The sequence below is a fragment of the Monodelphis domestica genome, chromosome 6, assembly GCF_027887165.1.
Source record: "Monodelphis domestica isolate mMonDom1 chromosome 6, mMonDom1.pri, whole genome shotgun sequence".
NCBI lineage: Eukaryota > Metazoa > Chordata > Mammalia > Didelphimorphia > Didelphidae > Monodelphis > Monodelphis domestica.
In genome coordinates this window covers 259,721,096-259,735,402 of record NC_077232.1, presented here as the reverse complement: position 1 = coordinate 259,735,402, position 14,307 = coordinate 259,721,096, and the positions used below count along the sequence as shown (strand labels likewise).

At 37.5% G+C, this 14,307-nt stretch overlaps 1 protein-coding gene across 2 annotated transcripts in view; it reads right to left on the bottom strand.

The window, feature by feature from the left end:
- The window catches only part of MANBA (mannosidase beta), a 113,897-nt gene that overhangs the window by 24,642 nt on the left and 74,948 nt on the right, over positions 1-14,307 (bottom strand). The window contains exon 11 of one of the 2 annotated variants that reach the window (XM_007495872.3): positions 5,480-5,647. The exons of the other annotated variant lie outside the window; for it this stretch is intronic. Coding sequence (XP_007495934.2) covers positions 5,480-5,647 — 168 coding nt within the window. The remainder of the gene's footprint in view (positions 1-5,479; positions 5,648-14,307) is intronic. 2 annotated transcript variants of the gene reach the window in all.

The following is a 14,307-nucleotide window of genomic DNA, read 5'->3' as shown; positions in this document are numbered from 1 at the left end:
ATTTAGAGACACAAATTCTTCCCAAGGCTTATTTTAACTGCATTCCTTAAGTTGAAATACATTATATCACTGTTATTTTATTTGATGAAATCTTCCACAGTTTCTATTATGTTTTGTGGCCCATCAATTCGTTAGGATTAAATTATTTCATTTCCAGTTAATTTTTATTCTTTTTTTCAAAAGCTCTTTATTGAACACAATTTTTATTATACTGTGGTAAATAATGGACACACCTAATAATTCTGTTTTCCTGCATTTATTTGTAATGTTTTTATGACCTAATATATGGTCAATCTTTGTAAAGGTACCACAAATATATGAAAAATAGGTAAACACCTTTCTGATCCCATTCAGTAATTGCTAGATTTTTCTAATGTTCTGCTCAGGTTTCTAATTTCTTTCTTGTTTATTTTTTGTTAGACTTGTCTGGGTCTGAAAGGTATACATTGTCTCTATTATACTTTTTCTATTTTTCCCTATAATTCATATTAAGTATTTGGATTCTATGCTGTTCAGGCATATATTTTAGGGTGTAATCATGGTTTGTTATCTAGAGTTAAACATATCTACCCTATTTTTACCAATTCTTTCTTGGAAATCATGATTGCTGTCCTTTTTTTTAGTTCACCTGAATCATAAGAGATTGTATATTCTCATCACTAATTTTAACTATGTGAGTCTTCTTGTTTCAAGTGTGTTTCTTGTAAACAACATAATATTGGATTCTGCTTTCTAATCTATTCTGCTATCCTGTTTTATGGATGAGTTCATTCCATTTGTGTTCTTGGTTAATTGCATATCTCTCTCCATCCTGTCTTTTTGTACTTTTTCTTCTTTTTCCTTGATGTTCTTCTTAACAAACAAGGTGGTAAAAGAAAATATTTGCAGAATATTAGTAAATAATAACTAAAGCAACCTATTTCCATTCTGTTTCCTCTTTTCTCTTCCCCTTCTCTATCTCTATCATAGGGTTTAATGCTCTTTCCTTTTAGTAACCTTCCCACCCTCTCATGTTGAGTTTATTTTGTTTATAACTACTACCTTCCATCTTAAACTCTCCCCTTCACTTCTCTTTTCCTAACCTTTCTTCCTTCCACCACCATTTTATTTTTGTGATTAACGTAAACCTATACCACCCTTTGGCTTGTGCTGGACAACTATGCCTCTATTCTCAGCTTCCACAGCATTGGGACAGTCTTTTTATACAGTCCTAGATGGGTTGGAGGAATTTATAGCAGCTTCTCTTTTGTTTTTTACATAATTATTCCTTCCAGTACATTTTGAGAGTTTTTCTTGAAATATCTGCATGAGATTTGGACTCCTCTAAGTTCTAAACATGTCACCATTTTCCCACACAATTCCCAGAAAACATGAGCTTCCTTTTTAGACAATGGAGTGCCAGTAACTTACTATAAACTGCACCTGGAATCATCTGGATTCTCCCCATCCAGTGTATCACCCAAATTTAAATGAGCAGACTTGATCTCTGTCCTTCATAGGAACTCCCATGCTATCTAATTCTTCTGCCACTGTGGTCTCAGTTGGGCATACTAACCTTACACTATCCCTGTAGGGGTCAAAATAAGTGCTCTTGGGAAGTAGGGCCTCTTTCAAGTGCCTCCCCCACCAAACCGAGGCAATACGAAGGAGAATTCAAAACACCCTGAGGAAGGAGTGTGAATGTATACTGAACTCCTTCTCAGGAAAAACCAAACTATTCCTGACTAGTCTTAATCCTATACAGAGAAGAAAATGCATTATCAAAAGCAAAGCCTCCAGAACACTAGATCAGGGTTTGGGCTGCTTAGTCTATCATGCTGACAAGGTAAAGAATGACCAAAGAAACCAGCACAGCAAATTTATTCAGCTCCCGTAACTTACTGTAAATCATCAAGTACCCTCTGCCATCTTCATCAGCCATCCAAAGTTCTTATAAAGAGGATTTGAACTGCTCTGCCCTCTTTCATTTCCATTACTGGGAAGAAAATAGCTTTCACACACTCCCAGGAACTAGTATTGTTTAGCTACATGAGAAAAGGGTTTCCCGGTAGAATTAAGCGTTGGCTACAGGAGGGGAGGGAAAGAACATGAATCATGTAACCATAGAAAAATATTCTAAATTAATTAATGAAATAAAAATTTTCATATCACAAAAAAAAAGGGTTTCCATTTAGCCCTACTGAAATTAAATGGTAGTGAGTCTACCATAAGTACCCATTAGAGGTACTTATTTCCAAGGGCTCACAATATCCATGTCCACAATACCTTCCCTCTGATTATTTCCTACAAAGGAGACCCACACAAGAAGTCTTCCACCCATCTCTATGCAAAGACTGATATTCTGCTCTTTTCGTCACTGATCTTCCAAACTACAGTCAACTCAGGCATCAGAAAGTGCAGTCTGGCAATTAGAACAGTCAGCCTTAGGGAAACCTCACACCTTACCTAAAGGGGATTCATTCCAAGATTTTCTCAAATCTGGATACCTGAAAAACCTAGATGGCTCTGAAGAACAAGAGTTGGGGAATGGGGACATCTAGGTGGCTCAGTGCATAGACTGCTAAGCTTGGGGAAGGGAGATCTTAGGTTCAAATATGGCCTCAGACACTTCCTAGCTGTATGACGCTGGGCAAGTCATCTAACCCCCATTGCCTAGCCCTTACCACTCTTTTGCCTTGGAGCCAATACACAGTATTGATTCTAAGATGGAAGGTAAGGGTTAAAAAAGCAGAAAATTACTGGAGAGCAGGTAGACAAAAGATGGTTCTTTTGCTCCTCTCTGCACAGAGCTTAGCACAGTGCCTAGCACAGAGTAGGGTTACTGACTGACATTCCATCTGAAGCTCCCTTAGCATGACCTTTTTCTCTTGTGCAATAACTAAAACCATAAGCCACCATAATCACTACCACCTCCTGCCATGATCCTTAAAGACCAAAAGCTCATTCATTTCTGCCTCTAATCGCCCAATTGTTGCTGTTCATTTGTCTCACTCTTCGTGATTCCATTTGGGGTTTTCTGGGCAAAGATACGAGCCTGATTTGCCATTTCCTCCTCCAGATTATTTTATAATGAGGAAACTGAGGCAAACAAGGTTAAATGACTCGCCTAGTGTCACACCACTAGTGTCTGAGGCCATTAATCTTCTTGACTCCATCCACTCCACCATCTACCTGCTCTAATTGCCTAATACACAGGGGCAATTTTTATCTTCATTTTCCTTTTTAATTAACGTCACCAATCAATGTCATGAATATTTGACTCCCACCCACCTCTATTTTCCTGTCAAGGTAGTAAAAGGAAGACTTCCCTTTCTTACTCATACACCCCTCCTTCACATGAACAATAAATTTATTACAGAACCATTTGCATACCGCCAGGCCAAACACAGGCCAGACCAGGGACTCAGGCTTATTGTTAAAAAGGAATGCTGTATCTGTGGACTATAAAATGCAATAAAAATGACTTCATTAATAGAAAGGGATAAAAATCATATAATTTCTAAGGTTAAAAATACAGTAATTCTGACAAATCAGCTTTTCCCATAATCCTCTACATTCACCATGACAACCAGTCCTGTTATGTCCCTTCCAGGACAGAGAAACTCTTGATAAAATCTTGGACAGCAATTCCTCATAGATTGAATTTTTTATGCTTCTGGAGACCATGAAGTCAAATGGCCTCACCACCCTTTTAAAAGGACAGCTTAATCTATTAAAACAAGTTGCTGTTCCTCCTGCAGATCTCTTCTTAGCCTTTTTTGTCTACTAAAGAACTTATGCAACAGTGGAACTGATTTCTGTTGAATGTTTCTCTTCCTGGGATATTTTCTTTAGGAGTTCCTTGTTTAATTCGTTTATCTGAGATTGGGTTATTTCAAGTATCCATTTTTATTCTGTTAACCTGAATATTTTATATTTTTTATATTTATATTTAAGTTACAAGTTTTGTTGTGCCTAAAACTGGGTAAAATAAATGTTCTTAATTTACTTTATTTTCTGTTCGTTTGTAGTGAATGCTCATTTTTTACACTGGCAATTTGATTTTCTTCCTTTTAAAAATCAAATTCGCTAATTTCATTAATTTCTTTTAAGAAATTCACAGATCTTTTGTTTGCTTTCAATTCTGTTTCTTCTTTGATTTCAAATTTCTGTTTTTATGTTCAGCTGAGATTTTTTGATCAACAATTTATTGATTTGTGCTGTTTAGTTTTTTTAATGATTTTTATTTTTTTATATTCTGACTGACAAACTAGCAAACATGATCCTGTATGAAATGGAAAATGAATATGAAATTGTTGATTTCTAATATATAATGCAAACTTCAACACATATTTCCAAAGCTGTCCTATTCGTCCAAGTTTCCATTTTTTGGATCAATAAATATGCATGAGGAACCTATGATGTGCCAAGCACTGTGCTAAATGCTGGAGATACAAAAGTGGCAAAAGACAGTATCTGCCCTCAAAGTGCTTACAATCTAATGAGAGAGAAGATAGGATTTTTGCTGGAACTTAAAGGAAGCCAGGGAGGTCAGTGAGAGTGGAGGACAGAGAGCATTCCTGGCATTAGGGACCTCCAAAGATAATCCCAGAATGGAGAAGTGGAGCATCTTGGTTGTTGAGCAGCCATGAGGCTAGTGTCTTTGGCTCAAAGTTTACCAGTTGAGGAGTAAGGTGTAAGAGACTGGAAAGCTTGGAGAAGGTTAGGTTAGGAAGGACTTTGAATGCCAAACAGAGCATTCTGCAGTTGATCCTGAAGGAGATAGGCAGTCACTGGCATTTACTGGGATCAGATCTGAGTTTGAGGAAAGTCACTTTAGAAGCTGAAAGGAGGTTGAAGTGTTGGAGAAGCTTCAGACAGGCAGCTCCACCGGCAGGCTACTTAGTCCAGGTGTGAGGTGAGGAAGCCCTGCACGAGGTGGGAAGCAACATCAAAGGGGACAAGGGGGCCTATTTGAAAGACCTTGAAGGTGAAATCACCAAGTCTTGGCAACAGATTGGAAGAGTGGATGAAGGAACCTTGACTTCCTCATCTGAAAATATTTACACCTACCAGATAGGGTTGCTGTAAAATTCAAATAAGATCATAGATAATGGAAAGATCTTTCCAAATGTCCATATTTAAAGACACAGAATGTTAGATCTGGAAAGGGCAATAGACATCTTATCCAATCTCTCAGCTTATACATAAGAAACTTAAGACCTTCAAAAGTTGTGATTTACCCAAGGTAAACGGAGCTAGTTAATGACAGCATTAATAAGTCAAAAGAGATTAAAAAACCTCTCTCCTTCCTCCCCATGATAATGGCCTGAAACTCTGCACCTATATCCCTACAGTCCCATACCCTAGGCAGCAGCAGTGAGGGCAAAGGGTAGTCCTGAAGGGGGGAAAAGCATCCTAAAGTTGTCTTACTAAAGGGTAATATTCTATACTAATTCATTTAGAAATTCATTCTTAAACCCACCAAGGCAGTACTTACCGCCAGGACAATCTCTCTGATATTTTTCACATACAATGTCACATAATCTGTGATGTAGAGCTGGAGTTTACTGGGTGGCACAGAAAACCAGTTGTTTGCCAAAGCCACTTCATTTTCATTGTTACCGCTCCATATGATGATGGATGGGTGAGATTTCAATCTTCTGATCTGAAATTTAAGGGAAAAAAGCGACTACTTTTTTTTTCAAATGCACAAGGCAAAAAAAAAAAGTGAAGCATCCTTCTTTAAATAGCTCTGACATTGTGGTTATTCAGTGATCATGGATTTGCAGCTGTGGAGAATGACCAGAAAAATGTTACTACTTGACAGATGGGTTTGAGTGTGTCAAAGGAGTTTAGGATTACTGAAAGCACTTATCAGCCTTCTAGATATAGTCCAGCTTCTGCTCTTGCTCCTTCTTCTAGTAAATCTTTGGCCCAGGTCACTGTCTTTATGTGGGTCCTGTCCCAGGTTCGTGTCCTGATGGACTAATGTGCTGCCCATTCGATGCATGTCACTAACTAGACAGCCCAAAGTATTGGCACCCTTGAATAGCATTTGGACTGAGGAATTCTGTCTAGGTAAGCCCCATTACCCAAAACAAAAAAGGCCCCCAGAAACAAGAGAGCACTCCCCAAAGTCAGGCGATTCAGAATGTTGCCCAAGAGGGCTACAGCCTCGCTATTAGGGAGAATAGTTAGGAGGGACAAGGAATCCAGAACTGTTTTTGAGAAGCTTAAAAAGGATCATGGGCCACAGGGAATCAAAAGGAAGAAAGCTATTTCCTGGAATAATTCAGCACACCCCTTTAAAAAGGGATGAAAAAGCAAGCAAGCCACAGCTGGCTGAGTTCTTGGATCTTGTTCAGGTCTGTGGTTCGTGGTTCCCTGATGGAGGGACAACCTGTCTTGTGCAGACTTTTTTTAACCCATCTGCAACTGAAAGGACACCTTCATTGTCCAAACAGAATTTTAGAGCTGGAGTCTTTAAGATTTCAGTGTCAAACCTAGATCCTGAGGAGAGACGTTCCCCTGGAGACTGTGTTAGAAGGTGAGGCAGCTCCATATAACAATTCCCAGGCTAGGCAACCACCAGCAGCTCCTCCTCCTTCTTCCCCCCTCCTCCAAGGAATTTTCCTCCACTTGGGGAGGGGGGGGAGTAGATGGACGGAGGTGGGAGATCATCCTTTTCCACTTTCGTGACCCCCAAATCCTCAGTTCTAGCAGGGAGGATCCCCTCTTTCAATCTCTTATCACCCCCCTTTTAAAATATTTAAGGCTCTCAAGCCAAAAATTTTTCTTCACTTCTCACAGTTTTTAAAGAGACAGTACCCTGGAAACAGCAAGATGGATTTTTCATTCCTTCTTTCTTTTTTTCTTCCTCAAGATCTTGAGTAAACACCTTAATTTAAAAGCATGCTTCCCTAGTCTGTGCTTAATGTTTGTTTAATGTGTCTCTATGTGTGTCCTCATTACAAGTTTTGTCTCAGTGTCTTCCTAATTGGACATTCACAAATTATGATCAGAGTCTTCCCAAAAGGAGGTAATTAATTTTGGCATTTAAAATTGACAGGGTTTTCCATAAACCTTTTTCTTTCTTGTTTTGGATGGGCCCTCCAGGAAAAGAAAAAAGGGATTGATTTGGAACACACAAAGGGAAATTTTATCCCATAATTTGGCTATTCTCTAACATTTAATATTAAAGACATATGTGACTTTGGAAAATTGCTAGTTAGTGTGATTCTGTGGTGATAATTGTGTATCAATCAAAGGTGAACTGTTAGCTAAATTCGATTCTGCACAATACCTATACTATAGAATTGTTTATTATCACTAAGAAATTTCAGAACTGTTTGAATGTAATTAATAGCCAGCTTGACACTAAGAGGGAACCTTTTCTAAGATTTAAATTTTGGGTTTTATATGGGATGTTTTTTAATTACACGTACTGCTAAAGAAAAAATTGCAACAAGTCACACTACATGTTAGCATTGGGATTTTAGAAGTTTAATTTGGTAATCAATATCTGTGAATTTATATAGATATTAAGAATTTGGTGTATGGCTAAAATTGGAATTTTTAATCAGTGTTGTACCTGATTGTACTGAGAAATTGTTTTTATCTATTCAAATATAATTTGTTATATTGTCATACTGGATGTACACAAAACACATATGAATTTGTCCTTTGAAAAATATTAATTTTTATGCAAACTGTGTATAATGAAATTGGCAAGAGAAATTTGAATAGTCCAGAAATCATATAAGATTTGCTATTAGATTATTAGACACTAAAGAAACATTGTTAAGGAACTCTAATCAAAATTAATTTGGAAGTTGTGAAGCTTTTAATTAATATCCATTGAGAGTGATTTAATATCAAGGTTGTAAAAACAAGTAACTTAAGTGTTAAAAAGAATTTGAAAGAAAGGAAAGATTCTTCTCAGACTACAAGTGCATCCAAGCAGCTACTGTCTTGGACATTTTCCAAAAATAATTTAACCCGTTCCTCAGGCACAAGAAAGAGATAAAAAGTGCTTGCAATTACCTAACACTTATATTAAGGGACTAATACAACAAAAACACATTTTTAAGCAGGTAAAAGTTCCCAATTACCTTACCTAAACTTTAGAGATATAATTTGAAACCCCTGAGAAGTCAATTGACAGCTAGAATAAATCTTGATCTGATAATAAGACATATTACAACTAAGGCTTAAAAAAGTAACAGGAATTTTAAGAGTTTATTTGAGCATGCCCAAATAACACAATTTCTATATACTACTATTAAGTAAAAATATGAGCTGTTCTAGAAACAGACAAAAAAAAGGGAGGTATTTTAGTTGAAACTGCACAATTTGGCTAAGTGATAAAACTGCCAAAGTCCAAATTACAAATTCAGAATTCTAAAGAAGCTCAGGTTAAAGAACAGATTTCCCCCTTAGTCACAACAATTGATATGCTAAAGTTAGTCAAACCAAATTAGTAATGCAATGATTTATGAATAACTGGATCAACTGTTTAAGATGCTAATGCAAATATATAGTCAATTGAAAGAATTATGACTTAAGTGGTTAAGATAAATTCTTGAGAAAATATCTAGATTACCTTTCTACATCAACATGTCAGTCTTTCCTGTAGATGCTTTTATGTGAACCATAATACATTCATGATATAAATTTAGGATCACATTTTGAAAAGTTAAGTATATCAACCCCTCAAAGGAGATTGTTTAGAATTGCTAGGATATAAACTTGATGATTCACTGAGTCCTCACACCGCCTTTCTCCTGTTATAGTAAGTTACCTGTTACCCCTCCCTTTTTCTACTGCAGTAAAAAGAATTCTTAGAGAGCACTAAAAAATTCTATCATAATTAGGATTATACTAAATTTAAACACACTCTAAGATAGGATAGGATAGTTTTTCATCAATTCAGTGGCATGTACATAAATAAAGCTTCTATGCCGCAAAGTTATTGAGAACCTTGTTTTTGAAGTAAATATGTGAACATGCAAGCAACCTGTTTCCAAATTATGATAATGATTGCAATTGGAGTATTATTGATTATGGGTGAAATTTTTGTCCTTTAAGAAGTAAATAACCACACATATTATACCTTGCCTTTATTGATATCTAATGCTTAGTCTCTGCATGTATACTTCTAAACAAGATCCTTTTCCCTGCATTTCTGAGATTCTGATTAAATGTCACAAGTATAATTTATTTATTTATAAGGGAAATATAATTTAAATTTTTAAATTAAATGTTGGGACCTTTAGGACATGTCTGCACCATGACCCCCACCCCAACAACAAGCTGCATGACACACCCCAGCAGGAAGGTGATGAAGAGAATGCAGATGCAAAGAGACTGTGTTAAGATAACAGCACAGAATGTCCTACCATCTTGGGAACAAATCAAGACACCTGCAGCACAAGCAAGGATTTTCACCTCCTGATTGCACTGCTGCCTTCAAATGACTCTGACTTTCTCAGTGGTCCTACAGATGCTTATGTTACCCCCCATGACTTTTAGAATTTCTTGTCAGGATGTATTTTAACCAATTATCCTAATCCCTTCAGTGTATTTATTGTTAAACCACATCTAGACATTTATGCCCTACAATTGATTTCACAAAGTTTAAGTCGCTTTAAGTGTTACATCCCTAGCAACTCCCACCACAGCCTTTGCTCAAGGAATCCACACTGCAAAACAGTCATCATCCATAACTAAGTTGTACTCTACATCAAGTCCAAGATGAATTGAAGTCACTCTATTTAAAAAAAAAACAAACAAAACAAAACAAAAAGGGAAGAGATATGGAAAGCCATCACCCCTGCTATCCAACAGTCACAGTCAGGTGAAATGGAGAATGAAAAGCAGCCCCCAGAAAATAAGGCACCCATGGAACCCCCTCTGTCTGACTTCTTTCTCTAACTTCCCTTACTAATGTAATTGTTATGATTATTGTTCTCTCCCCAATACAGAAGAAATAATATGAGAGCAAGTACTTATAGGCGTTAACACATATATCTCACCTTAATCCCCCCAGATTATTACCCTAAAAGATTACGTTCACAGAATTAAAACCTAAAGATCATTATCCACTACCCCCCTCCTTTCCCTCTCCACAGAATCACATTCACTCCCATTATAAGCCTGGCAAGCCAAGAACATCAATCACCTTCAAGCTCAGGTCTACAGGACACACTCAACTGAATTTGTTTGTGAACAGAAACCAGGCAACATTGCCAGATGCTTTAAAATAACACAAGAAAAATAGAACTTGTAAATTGAGGAAAATCCCAAATCTGGTCTGTCATAAAATTACTCTCTAACCTTGTACCTAGCCATGAAATGTTTTGTTACCCATCTCCTAAGTAATTGTGATTGATTGTGAAAGCTGACCAAAAGTAACAATGATTCTCCTAACTGGTAGTCCCTTAGGTCAAGAGGGACTAACCTCCAAATCACCCTATCCATGTTATTTATCTCCATCTCTGTTGTTGCAACAATGTTTTGTTGACTATCTCCTTAGGCTTCGTGTCTGTTGTTAGGTTCCATGGAAACATGTATGTAGAAAATTTATTTTGTGCCAGAAAAGTATGTACTCACTAAACCTATATAATAAATGAACCTCGTGCCATGGCAGAGCACTGTGTGATGCCTGACATGGGATTGAGCATGCAATGCCTCTCATCCATTGTTCAACTGAATCATCACACTTAGACAGAACAACCCTCCCCTCTGAGAGATCACTGGCTTGGTTCTCAAAGAGATATCACCATTAAAGTGAGGAAATGGTCCTTAGGAGTGCAAGGTTCTATCAAGCTGGGAAAGCCATAAGGATGAACTCAGTGGCAGACCATACTACAGAAGAGAACTGGAGGGAGTTATGAGACCAGGCTGGCATGTCTACTACAAATTTGTGTTATCTGATCTCAATGGTGATGAGCCTATGATGTGCCAAGCACTGTGCTAAATACTGGAGATACAAAAGAGGCAAAAGACAGAGCCTGCCCTCAAAGTGCTTACAATCTAATGGGAGAGACAACATGGAAGCAAGTATGTACAAAGCAAGATAGCTACAAAATTATCAGGAAATAATTACTGGAAGAAAGGCACTGGAATTAAGAAAGGTTGAGGAAGGCTTCCTAGAGAAGTCCTGGATAAAGTTGGGCAATCCTTCTACACTTCTCTAATCAGTTTTCTATTTTATTTTCCACAGTTCCTATTCCAAATCTCTTCTTGCCTCATCAAACTTCCCACAGTAGCCCTTGTCACCAACCTTCCAACTGAGGACTTTGTCTCATACATCTTGAAAAAAACTGAGGCTTTTAGCTAAGAACTTTCCCCTCTTCCCATTAACACAGCTCAGTCTTCTGATAACATCTCACACTGTGTCCTCGCTTGCTTCATGCCTTATGAAGAGATAGCCCTTGCCCTTGCCATAGCCAGCCCCTCTAAATATATATTTACTCTCATTCCCTTCTGTCTTCTCCAGCTGTTTCTCTTATCATCTTCTCTCTCTAATCTTCAGATGTATCGTTCTTTCCAATCTACATATAAACATTTCTATGACTCCCCCATTCTTAAAATAAACTCACTACATACTACGATCTCTGCTAACTCTTATTCTGGATCATTCCATTTAATTAAACTCCCTTTTTAAAGAGTCATTTCTGTTAGGTTTTTTTTTTTTGTTTCTCAACTTTCAACTGAAACTGTCTACTCACAAAATACCAGTGACATCTTCATTGCTCTAGGGCTTCTTCTCTTTTCTCTCTATACTATCTTTTTTAGAATCTATTTTATTTTATTTTTATTTTTGTGCTCAAAATATCCCTTAATGTAATAACCTAATTGAAGCGAAATTGCATTTTAAAACATACACTATAACAAAACCTATAGGAATCCAATTTTTTAAATGAATATCACAGTGAAAAATAGGAAGTTTTCCCCTAACAAATCTTCCCTCCTCAACTCCCATATATGGAAAGGAAAACTAAATCAAGATCTGGACTTTCTGCAACTGAGTTGGAGCAAACAGCAGCTGGAACGTTAGAGTGAAACTGAGGGACAGCAATGACAGTTGGTAGAGGGAGGGGCAACTGGGAGAGTAACAGTTGGTCTCAAGTGCTCTTTCCTGGCCCTTGGACTGGAAGGAGTGTTCTCTCCCTATCCCAAGATAGAAGTACCTCTATTCCTGGATATTTCCCAACTGTGTGCTCTACCTGGATTCCTGTGATCATGTCATTGAACAAAGGATTTAAGGGGAGCAGTTTGAACTTAAGGCCAGTCTTTAGGGGCGTCAGTCCGAAGAGACAGGAGCAACAGCTCTGCAGGTCAGAACCTTTTCTTCCTCTTACTGTCTACTGCTAATGACTTTGAATTTAAGAAAATTAGCACAGATTAGCATAGACAGAAATAAAAGAAACCCTCCACCAGCCTGTGAGGCCTGGCCTCAGCTCAAAAGCTGAGAGACTCAAACCCAATCTAGGGAAATCCTGATTCCCTCTTCCTGGATACCTCCCAATCCAAACTTGTTATTAAATTCATCTTTATTTAAATAAACTGCAGTCAGATAAGAGGACTATCATTTCAGGGGGACAGAGATAGAGCAGAACCCAAGGACAGCCACTCAACCATAAGTGGTCCTTATTGGACCCCTGCTGGGTAACCTTGGTCCAGAGGGAGGTTTGTCCCTCAGGAGGGTCTGTGCTTAACTTCCCTGGGGTATCTTCAATATCAACCAATAGAGAAGACATCCCCTCAGGCTATCATAGGTAGCCCATTTCTTGGGAACCCCAATTTTCAAAGATAACCTCTCAGCAGGGGGGTATCTCTCTCCTTTTACCTCACTGGCAGCCATATCCCTCTATCCCTTCAACTCCTCCATTCCCTGTTATAAACCATTTGTAAATGAAGATATTTGGCAATGACAAATGAATCTTCAGAAAAAAGCAAGCTCAGAATTTGGAACACCAATCATTGGAGGAGGAGAAACTGTTTTTCTTAATAGCCAAAATTGGACTATTGAATTCAGACACTGTAGGTCTTAAAATGCCTTGTTCTAGCAAGCTGTTGATAATTGGTGTTATACCTTCAATAGCTTCCTTGCTAAGTTCGTATTGAGGTATCTTAGGAGATATACCTTCCCTGACTTCTATCTTTATTGGTACAGCTTATTTTATTCTACCCACATCATTCTGATGTTTAGCAAAAGACCCTTGTGATATGTCATCTGGTATGTCATACAATGATGTTAATGTTTGTATTTGTTCAGGCTTTTCCTCCAATTGCTCTACATATAGCAATGGATAATGCTTTAATGAATGTTTGGGTAGATGCAGGTATATATTCCCAGATTGTTCACATTGCAGGTTTGCCCCGATCTTACATAAAAAATCTCGTCCTAAAAGGTTATCTGGACATCCAGGAATTAGGAGAAATGTATGATCAATGGTGAGAGGAACTAGCTTAACCATTATGCTTTTGAGCTCTGGGACTTGCTGTATTTCCCCAGTAGCTCCAATCACTGAAACCATACCCCCTATAGTGGTATCTCCTGGGAATGTCTTTAGGACTCATTTTGAAGCACCAATATTCACGAGAGCTTTTTATTGTTTCTTCCCCACCTTAATCCATACATATGGTTCTGGTTTTTCTGTGGATATTGAATTGTCAATTTGTCACTTTGCACTGCACTTTCATCCTCTGCTATTTGTATGGCTGGACCAGTTAAATTTTCTTGGTTTAATTCATTTCCTGACTGATCTCTATTTACATTTGAGTCTATATTGTCTTCTCCTTCTTTGGAATATGAATTCAAACCATAGCTATTTGTTAGTTCATATACTTTGACTTGGTCAGACCTCACCCCTCCATTTAGAATGTTGGCTTCATACAAGTTTCTTGAACCCTTGACCATTGCATTCTATTTGCGTTTTCAAATCTAACTGATGTTACACTTCTAATATTTTGAATATGGTTATCAATATTAACTTTATTTTCAACTCCATTTCCCTTTAGATTTGAATTTTCTAATTTGTTTTGTATAGGATGAAAAATTTCAGCTTCTGGGTTCAAGTTAGATATTTTCTCTAAGGAAGTCTGTACCAAATAGTTTTTTTTTTTAAATTTCTAATTGGTCCAAGTGGAGTCTTATCCCTATCTGTGAGATTAGTTATATTGTTTATAGCTCCTATAGAAACATCTGCCATAGTAACCTTAGTCTGTGCATTAACTTGGTTATTTTGCTGCAGGGAATTGAAATTTTGTTTTTCTGTCTCTTCCAGCAATTTATGGTTTTGTTCATGTAAGTTTTCA